General features: G+C 47.9%; 1 protein-coding gene across 1 annotated transcript; it reads left to right on the top strand.

The window, feature by feature from the left end:
* Positions 1 to 1,453: 1,453 nt before the first annotated feature.
* On the top strand, positions 1,454 to 24,674 carry msrab (methionine sulfoxide reductase Ab). The gene is made up of 6 exons (XM_003962727.3): positions 1,454 to 1,665; positions 6,790 to 6,858; positions 6,960 to 7,079; positions 9,623 to 9,727; positions 17,765 to 17,871; positions 24,081 to 24,674. The coding sequence occupies exons 1-6, from the start codon at positions 1,593 to 1,595 to the stop codon at positions 24,252 to 24,254; spliced, it is 648 nt and encodes a 215-aa protein (XP_003962776.2). The 5' UTR covers positions 1,454 to 1,592; the 3' UTR covers positions 24,255 to 24,674.
* Positions 24,675 to 24,927: the final 253 nt, after the last annotated feature.

The raw sequence follows: 24,927 nt of genomic DNA on the forward strand, positions 1-24,927 counted from the left end.
AGTACCCATTAAAGAGCACGCAAACGACGGTGCAACCAGGCGCAAACACTTCTACTCAAACTGCAGCAGCACTCGTGCAAAAAAAGGGGTTTGTTCACCACAAATATTCTCCCAAATTAAAAGCACAGCCTTCCGTCCTGTGCTACTGAGCTTTATTGATCATTTGTTGGAGGTGGGGGGGGTGGGGTTGGGGGGCATATACCAGGGAAGAAATTAGCAGAGACTCGGTGCCCTCTCTCAGTGTGTATGTGGTTCGATCCATGTCTGTGCCTCTCATCACCTTTTTGTCTCTTCTCCCCTTTCTTCTTCCCACATCCACATAAACACACGCCCCTAAAACACCCCAATCATCCTGCATCACCAGACATGTGAACCCAGCATTTGGTTCATCTCCGTCTCTCTCCCTGCCTGCTCTATTTTCATCCTGTGTGCTTCCACTCTCCAAGCTTTCGGGTAATTACCTGGCATTTGCATTGCAAAGTCCCCTTTGCCGCCCTCAGCTCCTCCGCAGGTGATTGAGCTTCATTTCCCCGGCAAATAAGAGAGAGAGAGAGAGAGAGGAAAGGAATGAGTGGAGAGAGGGATTGCAGTGGGGTGTGATGTTATTCTGGCTTGCAGGATACAGGAACAATGGCCTGGTTTCTTTCTTACTGGTTAAATTGGCTGGTTTAGAGCAAGTGCAGAAATGCTTTAAGCTTTCACATGTAAATAATCACCATCATTTCTGCTCTGGCTGAAAAATGGAATAAAACAACAAAGGAAATTACTCATGAATGTGAGCTGACCGTTGCAAAATCTGCCTTCTCATTTCTCTGAAATTGCTGCTAAGTTACAACTTTATCCACATCTAACCTGCGGAAAATGGTGGAACAGCACACACGGTCGCCATGTTCAGCCACATTTTTGTTGCTCAAACTAACCACCGGTGTGTGAGAATAATTCAAAAATAAGAGTATTAGTAGAAACAGAAAAATGCAACTGTAAATAAAATGGCTGAATAACCTCTGTAGCCAACCGACCACTTCTGTTGTGAATTAGCCCAAGCAATGATGGTGCACGTACATTAAGGCTGAGCAACCACCCTGGTAGTGAAATTGAAATGAACGTTTTCATTTATTTCCACTATCTGTTTTTTTTCATGATACATTTGTGACAAAGGCCTCGATAACACACGCAAACACAAACAGGCGTTTCGCTCTGTATAGGCCCACCACTGTCTAACAGGAGCTGCTCCATACGTCCACGCTTTACCAGAAGGACCTCCCACAGAATGAGAGCTGATAATTGGCGCAAGCTGATTTGCATGCATAACGGCGCGGATATTTATTTAAATTTAATTTCTTTCCCGCACTGTAGGCTTTTGTGCCAAAGTCATATTAACCCCTTGATTAGTTGATATGCGGCGCACGACGTTGCCCACGCGTGATGAATATTCATAAGTGAGTTGCCTTTTTTCCCCGTCCCCGCCCAAGTCCTGTCGGCGTGCACGGTGGAGACAGACTGTTGTGCTCTTTTCTCCGCCATCCTCGCGTGCGCAACCGCGCGCCGTTTGGTTGCTTCCTGTTTCCGCGTCGCTCGCGCCGCTGACTCGGATGGCACATAAAAGCGAGCTGCCAAGCAGAGACCGCGCGCTAAGGGGGAGGCACGTGGCGATGGTGGTGGCAGGTAAACGAACGCACGTGCAAAGAATTGCATTAACGTCTACGGCAGATGGCAAAGCGCGAGCGAACGCGACATCAAAGCGCAGGAATATTCCCGCCATGAAATAAAACTCCTGGTTTAGTTCATTCAATAATCAGTGACGCTGATTGGTTGATCAGAGTTGAGTTTGAAATCAACATTTTATGTAGATTTAATGATGGTTTTAGGGTCGTTTTACTCTCAGGACTAGAGGTTGGGAACATGGTTCCACAGCAGAGAGCATTAGAACTAAAATGTGGAGACGAAATACGGTCAACATTAGTCCCAACTCAGAAAGTAAGGTCAGGGTGGTTTCAAAGGTCTTTAATATGAAGAGAACAATGATATTTGAACCAACCAGCCTCTGGTCAATCTGAAGTGGACTAGAAACCACTTTAACCAACTCGCCTGACAACTGAACCCTTTATCAGCTGTTATTTCAGCTGCACCTTTGCATGTCATGTGGTATTATAGTGCACATTACTGCCAATACACTCCTTTATCCTTTTTTTTAGCTACAAGCTTTTTAGTTTAGTTTTCCAACCTTTTAACCTCTTAATCCAGTTCTTACTATTATACATTTTCTTTCTTTTAAAAAAAAATCTTAACCACTTTGTCTCTTTTGGGGTCACAGGGAGGGTGCTGGAGCCCATCCCAGCTGCATGTGGGCAAAGGCAGAGTGCATCCGTGAATGTGCCGCCTGCTCCTCGCAGGGCCCCGTGTTAGCTTTTGGGGGATCTACACCTAGCTCACCGGACCCCCTCCCCCGCCCCGACTACCAGAACACCTTCCATGTTTTGTCTGCATCGGGCCTTGAGGCCCTCCACTTCCCAGCTCAATGTCGGCGCTACCGCTGCCCACATCTTACTCTTATGTAGTTGGTTATAATGACCTACAATCTCAGGTTGTAAAATTCTGTGATACGCTGGCCCATGTTGGGATTGTTAAAACCTGGTTCCTACTCTGGCCATGGACTCTGGGTAGGGGTGGATAAGAGGTGTTGCAGCATCCAGGGGCCCATCTGGGTATTATGCGCATGAAGGCTCCGCCCCATCGTAAGTTCCTGCTCCGTCTGTCGAAGCAGCTCGGAGACACCGCATGGCAGAAATCTGTTCCTCCCCTTTCACAGTGGGGGGGTCAGCTTAGGTGGGGATGGGTTTGTTCTCCTGTGTGATGGAATAGGTTCCAGTGTTTTTGGTGGTATGGGCCAGTAAGCACTAGTATTTCCACATATGTCGGTCCAGGTCCAAAATAGAGTGTACGTGTTACACATATTCACTCCCATAATGAAGAGCATTCATTTTAAAAGTGACGCCCACCCCTTTAGCTGGTCCTGAAGAAGATCCTTGGTTGTTTGTGCTGCGTTGCCTCCCTCAAGCCTGTCTGTACGTACCCTGTGACCTTGGCGAGGATGATCCAGTGCCAGATTGCTACATGGTAGGGGTACAGCGGCTATTATTGTGAGTCGGCGCAGGATAGACTGCCAATATTTCTTCCGAACAGGGTGGGGGAGGTCAGCTGACCAAAATCAATCTCCGTTACATGCCTCACTGTAATTCTTCAGAGCAGATTCATGGCAAAGATGTATTTTGCTTTCCTTTTTCTGATGCTAGCAGGCAACCTGCTTCAGAAGGGCTGCAAGGGCAGGAAAATATGTAGGTAAAAAACATAAATATGCAATTCAAAACAAAGACAGTTTGCTAATTTATCCTGTTTCCTAGTACGATGCTGACCCTGTGCTTAACTTGACCTTGCTTCTGCCATTTTTCTCAATGAACTCAAGAGGCCTACAAAATTAATGCAACCAAAACAAGCCATGCCAACCCCATGGATGTGGACTGTGAGTGTTCTGTTCAGCACTATCAGTATTGCTGACTCAGATTTCCATTGTAACACGGTTCTGACTGACATGTGTGTGCAAGCATGTAGCCTCTGATGAAATATTCCCACACAATGTAGGTGTCATCACAGCCATCTGAAACTTCACTGTAGCTGTCAGAGACCATTTGGGACTTAATTTTAGTCAAAAAGAGCCAACGGCAGCACACTAAAATTAGATCACGGTGTCCTAAAAGGTGTTATTGTCCAATAAGTACCCTATTCCGAACATGTGGGACCAACATTTTATGTCTGTGTTGCACAATTAGGTGTTTATTTGATTCGCTTTCTTTTGTAATTCACAATTAGTGAATGAGTGATGCCTCTCCTTTGTTGCATCTGAGGACATCATGAGCAGTTTTGTTTGAAAAACTTTGCTGTTATCTTCCCTTCATGTCAGGAAAATAGAGTGTAAGAGTGAGAGTAGTTTGCTTTTTACTTTGTACAAACTTTAAAGTTTAATTTGATGTTTCATCATGATAGCTCTCAGCATTTGTTTAAGTTAATAGGCTGATAAAACCGTTTGCACATGTTCAACACTTGAATGGAGAAGCTTTATTGGGATACATTGTCAGTAGTTATTTGAACCTTACAGTAGCTTCTATTCACGCTGTTATTGCTTTATGAAGTTTGTCTTGTCTTGCTAATAGATGAAACTAAAGATCTTCTTATACAGACCCATTGGGAAAGCAGATTTTTCAGTGTGTGTGTGCCTACCCATCCTCCAGTATAGCAGAGGGTATTTGGCACCAGTATAAAGCCTCCCGCTCCACCGACGACTCGTGCCTGACTCCTCGCCAACCTGTGTGAGGCTAGAAAGGACTTGCAAAGGGAGGGAAGCTGGGAGGTGGGGGGAGAGGGGGAAATAGAATGGATTTTTGGAAAGAAACAAACTGGGCAGCCTGAAAATCGACCTCTCTGGTACCAGTGTTGGCATCCGTCTCCCTGCGTGAAGGGGAAGCAGTGCTTGGACCTCGTTGTGCCGGATAAGAAACATGGGAGCATGGGTTGAAAAGCAACCCATCAAAGGGTAAATAAAGACTTAATACTCACTTAAACTAGTAAAACCGGACACATACATGCTTAACAGATTTATTGCTGCACCCTAGATAGGAATGATGCAAGGTTGCTGCTGGTTCTGATGGTTTCGTTCGGGTCCAGCCGCCTATAGCTACCATGCTAATAGCAACAAAAGTGCAGAATTCAGCATCAATACAGCTGTATGTTGAATCTATTTCTGTGCTGCTTTGACATCCATGGAAAACAAAGGCAAAACTAAATAAATAATGCCCGTCTTAGTTGTTCAAAAAAATGCCCCCCCCGCTCCAGTCTACTGTAAGCCCGGTCAGTTACCCTCCCTGCTTGTTGTCGTCCTTTCTTTTGCCAGTGTACTGAGTGAGCGTACCCAGAGTATTCGTCCATTTCTGCCTGTGAGGGGTGACGCTGGGCTGAAAGGATTCAGCCCGGCACCCCCCTGGACCTCTGCCAGGTCCTCCATGGGAGAAATACCCACAGCAGAGGTTGGGGAGAGCGTGTGATTGTGCGCCTGAATGCATCCATGACTCCACGTGGGCATCGTTGAGCAGGGAATGAGGGATGTTTTGGAAGATGGTCAGCAGAAAAGCATGAGAGAAATTTAATTGATTGTGGTGACACGTCGGTGTGCACAGGGACGACTTCATTTTAAAACATTGTTTATTTGTTTGCTGGTTTATTGTTCCTGTATTTACTTTTGGAGAAAGAGCTCGGTCCTTTGATTTAGCGCCTAGAGGCTCACTGGTCCGAACGCCAAAAGAATCCTTCACCGTCTTTCTGCTACCATCATCTGTTGCTTCTCACTGACTATTTACTTCTTGCATTGTTTTGGCAGGCTGAACTCTCCTCCTCCCACTCCTCCACTTCCTCCTCCTCCTTCTCAATCACACACTTGCTTCTCCCTTACTCTCTCCTTTTCTCCCTCACTGTCATTTGGCAACTTTGTTGCTTTTCATCCTTGGCCAGGAAAAAAGACGGTGAAATCAAGCACAGGCTGGAGAAAACTTCACAGGATTTTTTCGTAACCGCCCTCCCACCACCTTGCTTACCCCCCCCCCCCCCCCCCCCCTTGTTCAAGACTATTTGGTCTGTTCGCTCCCTGACACAGATACACTTTGATTTCAGACGACTGTGTGCACGAGCCTGACCTGGTGGTGCCAAACAACCTGCTGCTTGGAGACAGAATCGGTGCACGGTGGGATGGCACAACAGGGCCTGAAGGCAGCCGGGCCTCTGTGACACTTTTGGAGGCCTTTGTGCTCCTGCAATCTGTTACTGCACAGACAAACCAAACAGGCTGGTCGGTTTTCAAGACGTGGCCTTGAGGTGGCACACTGAGGCATGAGGCATCAGCTGAAACTCTGCAGCGACTCTTTATAGTGTGTCTGGCTTCATGGCTGCCACCTGATATCTAAGATACCCTGAAATCTTCGGTCTGTTGTTGCCTGTCTAGGAACTGAACCAGAATTTTTATCAGATGAGCAATTCTGTGTATTCCGGTCATTGTCGCACATCCCCAAACATCAGAATGGTAGTTGTGCATTGCACATACAGCAAGCATCAGTTATCTGTCTGCACCTAAGCCCTTAGCATTCCTGGTGGCCTGTTTATCTGTAAACTAATATTAGTGGTTGCAGTACAAACCAGCCTTGCTTAAAGGCGATTTACACATAAGTCACCTCAGTCTTCTTAAACCCTAATCCGCCTTGCACATCTGTGGACTAAACATACACACACTTCCTTTTTAGTGCTCTAATTCTGTACTGTACAGTTGGCATTACCGGGCCTCCCCCTGCCACCTCTCGGCACACTGGTGCATATCAGTATATGCTGAGGCGTTTGTAGCATTGCGAAGATTAGCGCCGTCGCGTCTGTTTTTGAGGTCTCCGCTCACATATCTACCCATGCCCCTGGATTGCTCTCACCGACTCGCTTGGTGAACCCTGAGAAGACGAGAACGAGATCAGAAATGACTGCATGAGAGCGCAAGAGGGACAGAATGGCAGTCGCTCTTGCGTAACCTCATAAAGGTACTCTAGCACAGGAGCTGCTCTTTCTGATCCGCTGGCCCGGGTCAACCCCTTATCCAAGCACAGGCCTATTAGCCTATCGAGGCTCCCGATGGCTTTCTTTTAATTTGTACTATAATTAAACAATTGTGCTGATTTCACATTTGTACATATTTCCTGCTTACAGTCAAGCATGTTGTCAACGGGAATCCCACAGTGGAGCCTTTTCCAGAAGGAATGGAGACCATCATGTTTGGTAAGGCAGCACAGTCACAAATTTATGATTCAAATTTGACCCAGCGTGGGGCCCACCCTTATCAGTCTGTGCTCATTGGTTCATGCTGTCATCCTCTGCAGGTATGGGCTGTTTTTGGGGTGCAGAGAGACTTTTCTGGAGACTTCCGGGGGTCTTCTCCACACAGGTGGGCTACGCCGGCGGTTCCACACCGAACCCAAACTACCACGAAGTCTGCTCAGGTAAATAGTACATTTTGTTGGATATATTTCAGACGCTGGCGCACCTCCCCTGCGGGGTGGTGAACCGGAGGGCCGAGATGGATCTTCGTCGGATCAGTCGGGGTTCAAGAGACCCAGTGCTGCAATGAGAGATGAAAAATCAGGCGGTAGTGAGCCGGAAAGGGCATTTTTAAATACAGCACACTCATCCTCTCACCGCCTTCCCTTCATCTGCAGTCAACTACTCAGAATGCACTGCTCCAGATGGGATGTACCCCCCCTCCCCACCTCCCCATGACCTACTTGTAAGGATTGGGTTCTGTTCTATGCTGTATTGCGGCGTTTTTAGCAACCGAGGTTAACGTGAATTAAAAACCAAAGCATTGTGTGAAGTCGCTGATTTACAGAACAGGATTTTGTTGATCCAATGCCGATTCCTGTATTTGCATGAGAAGCCCCCAAAATATTCTAAATACCTGTTTCCGCTGGTTTCTTTCCATGCGCGATGTGAATACATTCATGTAGATCGTTGATGTATAATTAAAATCAAGATGTCTAGCTCTGTCTCATCCTGTGAGCCTCTCGCGTGTTTTTAGGGCTGTCTTATTCATGCATGAGGGCACATCCTCACAGGCGGGCATGGAGTCTAGGTGCAGCCACATCATGGGAGACATGGAGAGAAAAGCAAAGACGCTTTGGGGCGCTCTGGGCTTGGTTGGCAGGCTTTCTGAGCAGAACCAATCAAGGGAGGGCTGCGTGTGTTTCCTATCTGTCGGCTTTTCTGTCGGCTCTCCAGCAAGGTGGTCAGCAATGCAGGGAGGTGGGGATGAGAAATGGATCACAGGAAAAGAGAAAGTGAGAGCTACAGCAAGTCGGGTAGCAGGTAGAATAAACTTTTGTGGTGAAAGAAAATTTAGAACGCAAACCAGCGTGAGAAAGAATAGCCGCCTGTCCATCGGCTGAGAGGGCGCAGGCACCGCTCCATTGGCCATGACGGAGCAGAACACCGCCATGGCGTGAGACCGAGGAGCTGTCAACACAGCCAGGACAGGACAGACAGCTGGACAGAGAGGAGCAGCTGATGGAAGTGTCAGCTTAACTGGGAAAGGGTGGAAGGACAGCCGGGTTGACGGACAGTCAGTCAGCAGTCCGATTTTTGAGAGGTGGAATTGATTGACACCAGATCTTTTGTCCTGCAGGGGTTGATTCTGAGCATTCCTGCACTTTAGCAGCAGGTTGAGGTTAAAGCTAACGATCCTCATCACTCAGTGACAATAATAAACATCATAAAAGGAAGTCTGATGATATCATTCATTGTCTTCTGCTCAGAAAAAGCTGTGGGCAGGAGAAACGCAGGCCCCCACTGGAATAGGTATCTGACAGTGACAGGAGGGTCGCTGACAGCACGGCCATTTTTCACCCCGCACAAGTGTTCTTTGGCATATTGACTCGGTAACAGCCGCATTCACTCCTCTTCCAGTGACCTTTTTCACATGGGACGTGTGTGAAAGATTGTAGTGCAGGTTCAATTTTTCAGCTCTCTGCCACCGTCTATCCCCCTGTGGACGCCGTCTCCCCTTATTTACAGCCAATCACATTGTTATAAATGACTACAGTAATATTCATGCATATAGTGAAACCTCGTTTGTCGTGTGGTGACCCTCCGGCCTCTCTTGGGGGTCATTCCATGTGAGATGCACAGCTGATCACGCTCACCTGAGCAATTGAATGTTCACACTTGTCCATCCATCTGTGTGCTTTTGCATCTGATGACCTTTTTTAAATATATACAGTATACCATATAAAATTTGGGCGTCGTCCTTGTCCTTCTCGGCCTAATCCAAGATGACTCCAAGTTTAAACCAGTTTTGTACATTTATAAATAATTCCATCTTATTTTTTGGTACCCCACTGATGAGATCAGCTGTGACATGATGGAGTACAGGTGAAGCAAGCTACGCTGCAGGCTGATGATTGATGACCCACGGCCAACAACGTGCACCAGCTCTGTGTTGAGAGGGGAGATTTGGCATCGTTCTTGTTTCTATTATAATAAACTACTGCAGACCTTTCTCCGTGTCACAATCTTTTCTCGTGACTCACTGCCATGATAGAGGATCAGGCGGCGCACCCCAGTAGAAACCAGACCAGACTTAAGCCCACTATACTGACGTGTGTGTGCGTGTTCTTTGCATGTTAGGGCTGAAGTTTTTCCTTCAGTTTGTCGAATCTTCGGGGCTTTGGCAGCAGCAGATGCAGTAGACTGCCTCCATTGGCGATGTTATCAACATACCCCTACCTTGATTACCCCCCACAATCCCCCACTCTGTTTGTCGTTCTCTTCCGTTGTGTCATAAGCAATAACATGGCTCCATGTTGATTTGACCTGCCTTCTACCTGCGGCTGACGCGTGCCCGTAGTGGCACTCACAAGGCAAACAAGACTGGGCCTGGCTGTTTAAAGAAGATATAGAGGGATGAGGAGGAAGATGGGATCATGGAGGCAAAGCAGATGCCTTTATTTGAAATGTCATTAGTTAATGCATCTTTTTGTTTCTCCTTTAGGCCTAACTGGTCACACCGAGGTGGTCAGAGTGGTCTTCTCCCCCAAAGACGTCAGTCTTGAGACGCTGCTCAAACACTTCTGGGAACGGCATGATCCTACTCAAGGTAGCAACTTGTACACACACACAAAAAAAGCAAATGTCGCCCTCAAATAACACCTGTCCCGAAGGGCACAAGGTGTATTAGAGCAGAAGGAAGATGCCCAGGCGTGCGCCTTTGTGTGCTGTATGTGGGGGAGGTGGATCTCATGGGTGTAAGTCAATGCCAGACAGTGTTAATGTGTCTGAGCTCCAGCCATCCATGGAGAGGCACACCAGTGGGGCGAGTTCAAGCCCTAACTGGAAAAAACCCTCCATCATATAGTATACAGGGTATGTTATTATCTGCTGTTACAAATGATGGTGGTGGTAATACATTTAATCTGGTCTGGGCTGAATATCTCCAAGTCTTTAATTATGCAGAGTGTGTTTCGTGTACGACTGTAATCCGGCGACATCGATGAAGCTGTTAACGTGAAAGGGTAAACTTCTAACAGAAGATTCAGAGCCTTATCGTACACACACCCTGCACTACGATGCACATGTTTGACTTTGGAGCATTTAAATCCTTGGCTACCCACCACTCTTCTTTAATGACACACGTTTCTTCCCCTCCCGTCGTTCAACCCCCTCACTCCCTAACAGCGACAAGGCTCCCTTCCCCCAAACTCGTCTCTCCATCGCTGCATGTTTCTTGTTGTCTCTGCTCATGGAGGAGGTGATGTAAGAACATTAATGCACTATGAGGGCACGTGCGTGTGTGTGTGAGAGAGAGCAAGAGAGAGGCAAAAAGGTGCTCCTCACACTCATATTGAATGAGCGTGACAAGTTTGGAAGAGATGGATCAAAGATTCATGAGCGGAACCTTCGGCTTTTCACATACACGTGAGCTCCTCCGTCTCTGCTGCATCTGTCATGGCTGTTCCCTCCTTCACTCGAAGGTCGGCCATATTTGTCCAGCTGACTTACAGATGAGTCGGCACGTCCGCCGTGTCTTCGCTTCTCCCCGCTGAAGTAAGCCGGATGACAAAGAAGAGGGCGAAAAAAGAGGGAAACGCCTTTGGTGACATTTGTCTCAGAGCACCGATCAGCTGATATTCCTCACCAATGCACTGAAGCCTCATCTCACCACAAGCAGAGTCAAAGCAACTCACCACGGGGCAAAAACAGTTGGGCCAAAAGTGTAGTCATGCATTTCCCCTGAGTCACTGCCTTGTCGCATCCGGTGATTTCAGAACAGCACACATCTTATTGACTATACACTCTTTTCTTTTTTAACACCAGGTGACATGTTTGGAAAATAACCACAAGCTCAAATAGGCTTATTTTTCTTGACGGATGCTCGTCGTTCGTGACTCAAATGTGAATCCATGTCTTCTCCGGTTCCCCGTTCATGTGCAGGAGAAATTCCTCTGATCTGACAAATGTGCCATGCAGCGGTGGAAAGGGACCTGCCGGCTGCACCTTCACGCATGCTTTGGCTCAAATTTTTTCCTGGCCAAGTTAGGCCCGGGCTTAAATGAGAACGTTAAAATTAAGAAAGTGTGATCTTTTTTCCGCTATTGACAATGCAGAGTTGCGACAAGTCATCAAACGAGGAGGTAAACCCGGGAACATCAGGACACGATCAGCGTGGATGTCGGAGCGCATCGACAACCATCATCCACCTATATCCAACTGCACGCATACTTTAAAAAAAAAAAAAATCCGTTCGTGTGTGCGTGCATGTGTGTGTGTGCGTGCGCGTGTGAGTTTCGAGATCTGTGCCTCTCTGCTTTGCCTCAGTTCAAAAGGGTTTAGTCCCGACAACGTGATGTCGGGCTGCGTCAGCTCCACCAATCCCAGCCTGGATAGCAACATTAGCAGCCAATCAGAAACTCCCAGCAGCCTTTGCTGTGTGCCCTCTTTCCATATTCAGCAACACTATTCTCAATCTGCTGGCTTCCCTGGGATGTTGCATAAACCCTCCCCCCCTCCACTGCCGTGCCAACCCCCCAACACCACCACCCCCACCCCCCCAATTCAACACGCTCCAAATTTATAAGTTTCTTATGTCTGGGTTAGGCAAAACTCTTCAGCAGCGTCGCCCTCAGATGCACGCGCGGCGCTGTACGTGAACTTTTCGGCAACCATCCTGACATCTGCGTGTCAGAGGGTGACATTTTCTGCTTCATCAGCGAGAGTGCAAACGTGGTTTGATGCCTTTCAATGATTACACACATCTTGTGGTTTACACACTGTGGATCAATTGTGCACGCATTACCATTCACAAGCGCGCCGTTCGCTTGGCATTATGCGCCAGCGCTCATTATGTCTGTTCGTAGATAGCATTAATCCATGTGTGCGCGAATAAAAATAGGCAGAAGACACAAGTGCGTGTGCACATGGTGAGTGCGCACAGCTAAACAAGGAGGCGCGTCAGTTGGGTACTTTGGTTAAAGGGATCTAGGCCTCTCCTCCTGCAGCTGCCATTGGAGGAGCAGCTTTATCGTACCGACCTGCCGTCTCATTCTAGATATTCATGCTTCCATAATGCACTTTTCTCCTTGTTCTTTTCAAATGTAAGGTTACATCTGTTCCTTCTGCCACCTTTCCAGCTTCCTTACCCCCTCTCTCCCTCACTTGTCTCACCTGCATCCCCCTCCGCCAGACCCTCTCCCTTTATGTAGCGAGCGAAGAGGCAAGTGAGCAGCAGCCCAGAGCCCGCCAGCACATCCACAGAGCAGCGCGTTGAGTCTACTGCTCCCCGAGGCCACCCGCTCATCACAAACATCGCATCCGCTCACTCCACTTTTATCTCTTAGTCACTTTCTTCTCCTTTCTCTTCATCCTCCTCCACCTCCTTCCCCAATCTCCCATCTCTTGCTCCATCCCTCTCCTTCCTCTGCTCGCCACCCTTCCTTTTAAGAGCCAAGAGCCCCTCTTTTCCTCTCCTTTCCCTTCCTCTTCCCTTGTTGCCTGCGTTCTCTCCATTTTTTTAGCCCATGCAGTATTTATGGTGTGGGCTGCTGATGCTGCGTCAGTGAACCGGCATCACAGGCATGCATGAATAGACACGAAAACACGAATATGCAGCTAAGATGGCCGAGGCAGCAGCCCTCATTTGATGCCACCCTCACATTCCTTCTTTACTTACGTACCCTGTTTAGGTGCACCAAAGCTTCAAATAGATAAAGAAATGTGAAATATTGTGTATTCCCTGCATAACTAGCATTAACCTGCACCAAAAAGTCACCCCCCTCCAGAGAAGGTCAGGTCACACGATAGACATAAATCAAGCTGTCCTCCATCTGCCAAGTCATGCAGGTGGCAGTTACATTTTGACAATTAAGATGAGCATGAATATTCTTTTTATTTAATATCTTCAGCCCAGCTGGCTGCGACACACGCCAATTCCCTGTAGGGCACCCTCCACATGCCCCCCCTGTCACCTCATCCCTCAATTTAGGGATCCCCCAACGCTCTAACGGCAAACCCCCGCAGGAGGTGACTGTGACCCCTGACCTGTGACCCCTGCAGCCCTGAATCTTCGAACTCCACCCCTTCTCTCTGCAGCGGTTGGCTGAAAGTGGCGAGCTCATTACCAGGTGTCAGTTGTTACACCCTAGCGCACACAGGCAGGCCTAATTTATGGAGATTATGGCACGTGTGTGCACGCTGGGAGTTGCCACGCGGCGTCTCTTTGTATATGGTGAAATTAAATGGCTTTATAATGTGGCCTTCCCTTCCGTTGCTATTTACAAAAGCCTTTAAATTTGAACCTTTTATAGAATGAGATTTTCTTTACCCTGCATCATTTGCATCATTTGTCTTGAGCTTAGTTAAGGCAGCAAAGGCAGGATTTAAAGTTAAATACCGGAGCAACACGAAAACAAGTTCTGGTTGTCAGATGCACAAGCGGCTAAAAATAAAACAGCACAAGGGCCAGAACCACGGTGCTCTGACAACATGCCCAGAACCATGAAGCGATCATGTTGGAAAGCAGCGGAGATGATCATTTGGAACCTGAATAGGCAGATTTTGGGGTACCAGAAATACAATGTTTCTTGCTCACACACACACACACACACACTCACACACGCACACTCTCTCTCTCCCTCTTTATCTGTGTAAATGATTATATGACCTATGTAAAAACATGTCCTGTCGTCATAGCTGGGTTATCGGTTCAGGACTGCATCTGTGTGTACTTGCACCACCTGACCGCCAACAGAGCATCTCGCTCTGCTCCACTTCGTATGTTTGCATATGTCACACACTCCCGTTAGCGTGTACTGTACGCCGAATTGCGATTTGCGTTCTCGCATGTGCTAGCGAATGTGTATCTGTTGGGGATGCTCTCGACATCCCATCTCTGTACTCTGCCCCTGTCTCCAGCGCGTCAGGAGCGGCTTACATAAGAACAGGGCAAAAATAGCTGCTGAGAGGAGGAGAGGGCTCTGCTGGCACGCACACAGACGTATCGGGACCGTGGGGCACGGCACAGCGCTCGGCGCTATCACGCACACACAGAGGGAAGACTGCAGTTAGCAGGCATTATGTCTCTTTGTGTGTACGCGGTTCACCTTTTTCTGACAGAATAGTAGAAATAATGAGATCTGGTCAGAGTTTATCAGCGTGGAAAATACCAAATAATCCTGGTTGATGTTTCGACTCGCTCCAGAGCCGTGGGTGACCGAGTAGCGACACGGTAGCGGGGAAGGCAGGTGGGGGTGGGATAGAGAGGTAAACCAGAAAGGCAGAGAAAAGGGAAACTGTTAGATTGTTCATTAGCGCGCTCTCGGCTGCAGCCTAATTGGTCCTCGCTGACAACTGCAATGATTCCAAATCCACTTCAAATGTTTTCGCTCTGCGCTCAGAAGGATGCGAAAAGTCGCCAATTATGCAGAAACATTTCTTAATTGCAGGCGCTGACAACAGCTTAATGGTTGAAATGTTTATTCTTTTGTCTGTGATGAAATTGTTCCTCTTTTTTTTTTTGTAGTTCGGCCTCGTTTGAAATCTTTTCTCATCTTACATCTTCGCAAGCGCTGAGCAGCATCCTTAATGCAGAAAGAGGAGGATTAGCGCAGGAGAAGTGGGGAAGCTAATCTGAGATCTTACACTTGTTCACTCATGAGGCGTCTGAAGAATCTAGAGGAGAATACGATGAGGTCAGACCACCGAACCTGGAACAACAGATTGGCCACCCTGGAATAAATTTACAGCTTTATTGTTGTTGTTGTTGTTTGCTCACATTTGAATTAGCGAACAGCTAAAAACAAAAGAAAAGGTACCAAAGTCTGCAGAGGGAAGCAGTGCAGGTTAGGTTGGAAGTGCAAGAAATAGGAAGCTTTTATCCCCAGAAGCCAGCAGGGACCAGCTGAGTGGTGCTTTTTCTCTGGTTTCTCTTCTCCTTTTTAAAATTTTCATTGGAGGATAAACTCCAGAGGACAAACTCTGGAGCAGATTTTTAGCGAAGGAGGGAGAAAAATGTCCACTTATGTCCAAAGGTTTGTGCAAGACAAACTGCTGGGAAGAAGGAAAAAAAAAAAGGAGCTGCCCCCACCGAGACTCAAAATGTCAAAGCATCCTCGCGTTTTGTCTGATTTTGGCCCCGTTTGTGTTAATCGGCTACAGTTGAATTTCCTGAAAAAGGGGGGAGGGCGGAACTGATTAATATTTTTGGCTCCTCGGGTAGAGGTCAGTGACCCCTCCGAGGCTGTGCGCGTGGGAGGGTGTCGCCTGTGGCCCCTCCCCTTTTTGTCCACCCCCCATTACCCTCTGCTTTCAGACGCAAGGCTCTCATGCATAATGCAGAAAGAACAGGGAGGCTCTCATTAATAATTACTGCTGCCTTTGATGGATGGAGAAAATAACGAAGGGGGCTGTTAAAAATGGAGAGCAGGAGAGAGACGGCAGAGGCGGGAGGCGAGAATCAAAGTTATTTTCTTTTTTTTTTGGTATTTGTTGCCACTGTAGTTCCTTAAGGATAGAGGGTTTAAGCGTTTGGACCGGGAATAATCAGAACCCGGGCTGCTGTTTTGGAACGTGTTCCCATTTGATTGGAGAGCAGCTCCCCTTTAGATGGTGGAGGGATCTCTGAAGATGTAATGAATCTTAATTGTCTTTGTGTTGGAGACAGCCACTACCACTCAAGGCTGATGTGTGTGTGCCTGCGCACATGCACGCATGCATGTGTGATACATTCCATATCATTACCCGTTTCTTTGTGAGGAAAAACCTTTGTCTTGTTTTCTTTTTAATAAAAAAATCTAATTTAACAATTAATGGGCAGATTGTAGCCAGACCTACTTTTACACATCTGTAAAGAACAGCTGCAGCTTTACGTCGATAGACTGGTCAGACTCTTGGGGTCAGAAAGGAAGGTCAGCGGAAACGGCAAAGGCTACAAGACCCCCGAAAGCCGCCAATCAGAGTAAAGGCTCCGGCAGAGGGCCAATAGCAGAGTGGCTCTGTGGCCTTTGATGGAGGTTCCACCATTAGCTTCCCCATTGAACAACAGCGCTGGGGGCAAGATGGCCAACATCCAGCACTGCAGAGTTGGAGAGGAAGAGGCTGACGGTGGAGAGGGATGCAGAAGCAGAGGGAGACAAACGAGTACAATAAAGACAAAATGGAAACAGGCTGACAGAACCATAAACATATGCAGCATAAAGAGAACATTTTGAAATCAGAGAAACGTTACAGCACAGTTAAGACTCAGATTATGAAGGAACTGTCGTTAGCATCTGTATTTTTGGCAATATTTCAACCCATTCACATTAACTAAATGCAGATAAATCAATCTTGGATCAAAGTGCCAAGTAATATCCAGGTTTCACTAGGTTTGACTGACAGGTATGATCAGCATCTACTGATCAAGGCAAGTTAAGTATTAATGTTATTAACAAAGATTAGCCCTCTGAGGCGGTCGGTTTTTATATATACCAACAGTACTCTATTGCATCACTAATGCTAAGATAATAATACTTTTTCATGCTCTGGATGGGGACTATAAAGATTCTCCTTGAGCATGTGTAATGAGTGTTGTGCTTCTCTTGATTGTCATTTTTTCCCCTACTGCTTTTATTCTCCTCTGGGATCTTCAAATATGCATGGTTTATGAATAAATCACCCAAACTTTGAAAGCCTGATGCTCAGAACTCCACCAAGCACGAAACATCAGGATCCTTGTCGTCCCTCCGTCCCTCTCCCGCACCAGCTCTCTAGAACAAACAGGATATGCAGGTCACTGTGTCAGGCAGGCGCCAGCTTCCTGTGACTGCGGCTCCTTTGCACATTTATTATCTGCTAATAATTTCTGATTGAGATTATCGCCCGTAAACTTTTTATGACACGCCAGTTGCGTCTCTTAATGCGTCATTTGTCCCTTAACTCACAATTGATCAGATAACGACGTGATTTTATTTTTCGCGGATTAGCTGTGAATTTGCAGTGGGGCACAGACGCGCGAGGCATTTGCAGCGCTAACCACGTAGCGCCGATATTTCCCTGCAGAGTTTCCATAGAGGAAAACCGTGTTAAAGGAGGAGGGCATGCAAATCCAATTTTGTGAGATCGACATAAATAAATAAAGGGTATGTAAACCCCCAGCTCCACCGAGTGATACCGAGGTATCGTCGTGTGAAAAAAAAACACTGATTGAATCTGCTCGTACGCTGCGTTTGCTTCGGATATTGTATATATTTATGAATTTGCACCGACGTCGTAAAGGCTCAAAGTTTGCCCTCGCCAGCGAGAGAAAGCCACCGACGCGTACTGTCGGATGCCAGAGCTGCTCGGGATGGGAGCATCAGCAACTGTTTGGCTTCCTAATCAAGGTACAAACTGATGTAAAGCTGACGAAAAATTAGACAGTGGCACACGGATGACAACACACACACACCCACACACACACACACACACACCCCTACCCATACTGCAGCCTGCCCACCCACACATCACATTTCCACCGGTGAAATCTGCTCTGATCTTTAAACTCATTTAGGTTCATGTATTCAAGATGCAGGGTGATGACATGATTGTGCAAACGCTAAACGTGCCATTGTGCTGATTGTGTTGGGGGGGGGGGGGGGGGGCTTGTGTATGTGTGTGAATACAGGTATGAGGCAGCAGAATGATCATGGAACCCAGTATCGTTCAGCCGTTTACACGTCCAGTCCCGCTCAGCAGGAGGTCGCATTGAAGAGTCAAGTGGCCTACCAGCAGGTAGGATGTCCTCCGCCCAGCGCTGTTCCCTTCACTGTTCCCCCTCCCTCCCCTCGACACCAGGGCAGATGTAATTAAGGGACAAAAACAGCCTCTGTCTCTGTGACCTCTGAGGGCTCATGCTGGATAGCCAAGAGAAAGTCAACCCAAAGGTCATCGGACTCTATTCCAGAAAGTCGACTCTTCACTGACAAACGCGTCCCCCTTTTGTTCTGCCATCTATTCACCCATCAATTAGCCTTTTCACCGTTGATCCCCCCCCCATCCCCACATCCGTCCCATTTGTTCTCCACCTTCTATTTCTTAAATGGTATTCATGGACGCGCTGGCAGGGATGGAGCAAATCATGATCTGGGGTCAGGGGGGGGTCACAGGGTGCATGGGGGCGGCTTCCTTGTTGCCACAGGAACAACCTCCAACCTTGGCCTTGGGCTGGGGTCAGGGGTCAGAGAGAAGTGACAGCTGAGGCCATGATCATGGTGAAAGGAGGGGGGTGGGGGGGACGGTTGCTATCAGATCAGAGGGGCTAAGACCGGATATCATCTGAAACCAGCAACGTGAAGGAAAATATCTTCAACTGAGGGTATAGTTGGTGAGATTAATGACCAGCTAAACCTTTATTAATAATGCTTTTGAAAGTCTGCCATCATTCAGCCTGATTTAACGGTGGGGTTTTGCACAACAGCAGCAGCGTCTCTAACAACGAGCTCATCTTTGCTCCATCTTAGGCTTCGATAGTTTCGCCGCGGTCCGACTCTCGTCCTCGCCTCCTCTCTCTCCGCCACGCTGCTGACACCACTGATCTGTCATTCTTTTCAGTGGCACCCCCGTTTCATCGCAGGGGCCACTGGGACGCGTGTCTTCTCAAAGCAGCTGACGCGCTCTGAACCAAAATGGCAGCATCTCGCCCTGAAATGGTCGCCTCGCTGCACTGCCGCTGAGTAAGGAAGTCTGGCACGTAAGCGGCATCTCGGAGGAGGAAGCACTGGCTCAGTCGCTGTGCGCGCGTTGCGGCGTGCGTGTGTGGTTGGGCTGCGTGAGCGCCGGGCCCCGTGCTAAAAGGCCAACCGAGTGGCGAGAGGGTCAGTGGGGGCGAGGCACCTCGCTCAAAGTTACAACGGACATTGCGAAATCCACATTCCACTCGACCGCCAGCCCGTGACTCACGCACTCTCTTATTCAGTCTCACACAGACATGCATGCACGTGCACACACACACACACACACACACACACACACACAGAGACACACACAACATACATTTGGCACATACGCGCAGCCCAATGAATAATTAACCCATAAGAAGAGTCTCTTCTGCAGGGCTTTCAGTTTCTTAACTTCAGCACTGGGGGTGGGGGGGGTAGAAAAGCTTGTTTAAGCGCAAGAGCACAGAAGGGGAGGAGAGGAGGGGGAAGGGAGCGGGGGGAGACGAGAAGGGGGTTCTCTATAATGAAATTTGAAATTTGCAGAACATCAAAGGGTTCTGTATCCAAGCCGCTGTGGCAGCAGAGCAAAGAGGAGGAGTGCATCTCTTACCCTCTGTCCCCCCCCCCCACACACACACACACATACACACACACACAGTCTTCCCCACCATCGCTCCCTCCGTCGAAATGTCTCACCAGTCTCGGGCGAGAGGGTGCGGCAGGGGTAAGTAAAAGGATGGGAAGAGTTGATTAGGAAGAGTTTGCAGGGTATAGGTTGGGGGAGGGGGGGTTGGAACGTGGACCCCCCCCCCATGTGTGCACGCGCGCGTATGAACAATAGGTTTTATCGAGCCAGCTTGAATGTTGCACGTGTACGCACACATTCGTACGTGCGTGTGCGGCGGGCCTTGGAGGGCCGACTGTGCCCTCTGATAAGGCATCCCAACTTAATGAGCTTGAAAGGGGGGGAAGTGGGGTGCACGGGGGTTTGGATGAGTGTCGGAAAAGGGGCGAGGGGGGGTCATTCGAGGCTAGAAGTCCTGAGGAGAAGCTGGAGGGTTGTTAAAGCAGGACAGAGTGTCACACGGACTCTTTTTTTATGGAAATCTCCAAAAAAATGTCCGATTTGCATTTCTAACTCCTCGCCAGCTGCCGCCGCTTTAACCCGGCGCCTCTGCGTTAGCGCGGCTCCGCGGCGGAGTTTTGCCATAAGACGGGCTGCGGCGAAGGTTGTTTTGCAGCACGTCGCGCGCAAATGACTTTTTAATGCCGGGAGGTAAATGCTCATCCCTTCGATGAGACGTTGTCAAGTGCAGAGAGCGGCTAAAACGCGACGGATCCGTGGCGTTCCCAACCGCGATGCTGGGATCATCTCCCGCGTTCTACCTCTTCGTGTTTACCTACTTGTTGTCTCCTTTGGGATTAAAAGCAGCAAAAAAAAGGAGAAAGAACAAACAAATCGGAACACTGTGAAGCGTTTGTATCCTCCCAGACTCACAAAATGTAGGAGCGTTCACTAAAATGGATGCCTGACCCCGAGCGGAGACGGGAACGGGGGAATAATCCCCTTCATCCTCCTCGTATAAACAGATTCATACTGACAATACACAAGTTTTGCATACGTGTTTTTTAAATAATAACACATTACCGTTTAAAGTCTTTATTACCCCCCCCCCCCCCCACTCCACTCTACCTTCTTCTTCTTCTTCCGTCGGCGCCCGCCTCTGCGCCGTCTCCCTGTCTCTTCCTCTGTCACTCTACTTCATCCTCCCTGCATCACTTGTGCTCCGGCTCTCTCCTCGGGGTCGGCGGGGGCAAGCGCGGCCGCCGCCGACCAGTCGATAAGTATCATGTCAGGCCATTTCACGTGTTTTCAGGCAGAGTCCAAATCTGTCACATCCCAGCGCCGCACCGGCGAGCTGCCCCGCTCCAGTGCCGCGACCGGATCTGAATATCTGACGGGTGCATCTTATATCGTTTCATTTTTTTGTCGGGGTTTTTTTGTTTTTTGTTTTTTTGAACTTTTTTCCAAATGTAGCCGCGCCACAGCGGTCAGGGCTGATTTTCATTTCAGATCCGACAAAAAAGTTGCAGCCTGAAATTTGAAGGTTCTGAATTTTCTAAAATCTTGTCTTTTCTGACTCGCACAATTATCTGACAGGCTGTTATAGTTTGGATTTGAAACAATATTTTACCGTGAAGTATCGTAGATTATAATTCCTCAGGATTTAGCCTCATGGAGACTTTAAATGCAGGGGAAGAAACAGTGTCTTTTCACTAGTTTGGTGCCTTTCAGACACATTTATGTCATTCACGGTTCAAATTTTTATCTTAATATTACTTTTCTGTAAAATAAAAATGGTTCAAAATGACACGATGGCCGTGTCTTCAGATAAATGCTAAATCGTGTGAAGCTCTAATGGGAGTCGACCAGTGATTACATAAATGGGCGTATTAAGGTCGTATCCCTCCTCAAATGTCTCCACCATGAGTCATCGTGTGTCACAAACTCTATGTCAGTGCGTGTCTCTCCCCCACCGCCCTGCAGCCGTAGGCTTTCTGGAGGACGAAAAAACAGAGAGAGGCAAGACAGTGGGGTGGGAAGATGGGAGCGAGTGCTTTTCTTTCCCTCCGCTCTCCTCCACCTCCACCCTCTCTCGGGGTGTCACGTCCTATTTGCGTCCCGGGGCCGTCTCTCTGGCAGCGGCCATGGCGAGAGGGTCTCTCTCGCTCCCCCCTTCTCTCTCTCTCTCTCTCTCTCTCTCGCTTGGCTGGACAGCAGGGAGGACTCGGGAGTGCGGAGCAGTGGTCTGTGCTCACATGGGAGCCGGCGAGGGAGAGCGAGGGTCGGTGATGGACAGAGACCGAGAGAGAGTCCAAAAGGAGGAGAGAGCTGCACCCGCTCAGCCCCGTCTTTGACATGGGAGTCATTCCGACAGGCGTGAAGGAAGGAAGGGCTGACTGGGCTGAGTGAGCTCAGACCTTAACACGCGTGCACGCACACGCACGCACACATGCACACATGCAGACACATGCGCATGTTTTGTGTCACTGGGGAGGACCCGGCGTGTGTTCACCTGATGTTACGCTGAAGCACTATTTGCAATCCAAAGCAACATCTTTCTCATCAAGTTTTAGCTTGTTGGGTCCCAGTGTCGTGGTATAAAGACACGCTGGCACGACCGTGTTTCACGTGTACGTCTCACTCCAGCAACATTGCGCACAAACGCTGATGCACGTGCTCGTCTCCCAGCGGGCGGCTTCGCCTAAACAATCAAAATGGTCAAAACGGTCAGCTGGGGGGTGGATGGATCAATTGTCCTCCCTCCATTGTTGGTGTTTTACCTTCCGTGTTCCTTCTCTATACCTCTGCCGGTGCTGCAGTGAGAGAGAGGGAGCGAGAGAGCGTGGGAGAGAGAGGGAAAGAGAGAGAGCAAAGCCATGTAAGGTTATACAGAGTGGCGTGACGCCATGCATTCTGATTTATAGATCTAAAATGGCCTCCATGTTGTGACTGCCGTACAGAGCTGAATGGAGCATGGGGGAGTCATCGGTAGGCATCAGGACGGGTGGGGTGTGTTTGCCCAGAGAGCAGACTGTTTCCTCGGACATTGTGTCCTCCTCGCAGAAGGAGCCCCGGAGGGTTCGCTCCTACAGTGGCGCGGAGACGATGATTGATTAATTAGGCCAGGGCGTGCAAAGCGCCGTGCTTGTGTCAGATGGTTTACATTGATTTTAGACAGGGAGCACGGCAGCCAGTCTTGAGGTGACGCCGTCCCGCTGTAGCTCGGTTTGTGGACTTCAGAATCCTCTGTAGGGTGACTGCAGCCATCTTTGTAGCGATGGCGGCGGCGGCTACTGACTCGGAGGTCAGCTGCTGCCTCAGCCTCACTGTCAGCAGAGTGCTTTGATTTACTGACTCCTCCATATTACCTCCAGTACACACGCACACACACACACAAGCACGCACAGAGCCGGTACCACACCGCCGCCCCGTGGACATTATTATATTACCATGCATAGTGAACCTTTTTATTTCAACAGCAGAAAGAAACTGCACAGCCTCTTTTATCAAGCCAGATCTTGTAAAATCAAGCACATGCAACCCCAACGTGCGCAGCCAGGACTTCCACGGGCGGATCAGTTCCAAGGTTGTACAAATGTAATGTTTAATATTTGGTTAAGGAGCAGAGTCATAAAGGTGATGTTCTGTTTCTGAAGAAACCAGGAGACCAAAAAGGAAAGCTGGAACCTTTCTTGTGTTGCCAGATAGAAGAAAAATAGGCCAGTTCATGTCCGTTTTACAAGGGCTCACCCACCATGAGTCTAATATTTTTACCCACCATGAGTCTAATATTTTTACCCACCATGAGTCTAATATTTTTACCCACCATGAGTCTAATATTTTTACCCACCATGAGTCTAATATTTTTGGAATGTAACATGCATTATAGTTTAACTGTAGAAAAACAGATGATGCTGTTCTTATGTGTTTATTTTATTCTTCTGTATTTAAATATCCACATCCTAAATTCCACATGAAGTCAATCACAAGGCTCCAAAATCCTAAATCCAGCTGCACAAGACAATTTTAAAAAAAAAACAGCCAATAAATGTGGTTAGCATAGAGCTAATTTAGCGTCTATATCAGAGTCCAGGAAAATAACACACTGTAAGACAATAAGGGAACTAATGGAGGTGATCTGGATGCTGGGGAACCTTCTCGTGTTCCCTCTCCTCTGAGTTCAACACCTTGATGTGACCTTTGAAAATCCACATGAAGGTTTACCCAGAACAAATCAAGCTGTGGTTTTCTCTCAGTCGCACAGGTCTACAGACAACTGGAGGTGTATTATTAGACAGAGAAAACCCCTCCTGCACAGCAGGTATTCTTCAGTGTTGTTTAGAGTCAATGAGTGTTTGTTTTGGTTTTCCAGCGCCTGAAATCATCTCTCGAGAGTGCGCAAGTGAGGATTTCACAAAGAGATCGGATCCGCTTTGATGCCTCGTCCCACAGAGAGCAACGGGGCTAAACTACAGAAAAAAGAGGAAAAGCTCTTTTCTTCTGTCAATCAATCACCTGTGTGCTCCTTAAATAGCAGAAATTTGTTGTTGCACTGCATCGCAAAACATTGCAGCCACTGAAAGTTCACATCCGCTGCAGAAAAACAAGTGGTGGTTGGTTAAAAGGGAGAAAGTGGTGCCTACTAAACACCATAAACATTTTCACTACTGTTTTCTGTTCCTTTGACATAAACACATATTCTGCTCTTCTTTCACTAGGAGTTGGATAAAGAAGGCCACGGCCGCATTACCACGGAGATCCTGGAGGGGCAGCACTTCTACTATGCCGAGGACCATCATCAGCAGTACCTGAAAAAGGTTCCCAAGGGCTACTGTGCTCTCAGGGGCACCGGCGTCTCTTGTCCTATTGAAGACAGGGAGGATGAACATTGACACAGAGTGGTGAAAAAGAGACGGTGGAACAACGGGTTCAGGTTTTGTCTCATACACTTCAAGTTCTGTCTCTACGCTGAACACTTTTGATTGATCACTAATACTTTTTTTGGCAAATAGTAAGATAGGGGGGAAGGTATTTTATGTGGGGAAAACGAAATGCGCATAAAAGGATTTTAATGGGCAAGAAATTAATTTGAAACAGAAGCTATAGTGACGTCACGACACGTCGCTCAGCGTCCACCAGGTGGCGATGTTTACCAACTACCAGCGAATTTCCAATTCTGAAAGCCTGATTAATAAAATAGCCATATTTGTCAAACTTTGACATATTTCTGACTTTGACAGCAGCACAATTATGAAATAAATGTGACCCCACTGTCTTCATCTCAAACTATAAAACTCACATCCTTCCTGTTGCAATGCATCTGTCATGTCCAATGTGTGTCATGCAAGCATGCGTGTTATAATGAATGGTAAATTTCTGCCCCAGTGATGAGGTTACCAGAGGAAAACCCTGTGTGACTCATTGTGATACGCTGATACAGAGCAGGAGGTATTTGAACCATTCACTTGTACGAACGTTTAATGTTCAAAATCCAATGATGCGTCACACACCCGCACGGTATGTAAAGCTAATTATTTAAGTGTGTAGTACTTCTGATTAAGGCCT

The sequence above is a fragment of the Takifugu rubripes genome, chromosome 2 (assembly GCF_901000725.2).
Source record: "Takifugu rubripes chromosome 2, fTakRub1.2, whole genome shotgun sequence".
NCBI classification, from domain to species: Eukaryota; Metazoa; Chordata; class Actinopteri; order Tetraodontiformes; family Tetraodontidae; genus Takifugu; species Takifugu rubripes.

What these genes read in the sequence shown, in the direction of transcription:
- msrab (XM_003962727.3), top strand. Translation starts at nt 1,593, where the DNA reads ATGGCACATAAAAGCGAGCTGCCAAGCAGAGACCGCGCGCTAAGGGGG. An exon ending in ACGGCATGATCCTACTCAAG is followed by an intron (nt 9,728 to 17,764) that starts GTAGCAACTTGT and finishes GTGTGAATACAG; the next exon opens with GTATGAGGCAGCAGAATGAT. An exon ending in GTCAAGTGGCCTACCAGCAG is followed by an intron (nt 17,872 to 24,080) that starts GTAGGATGTCCT and finishes TTCTTTCACTAG; the next exon opens with GAGTTGGATAAAGAAGGCCA.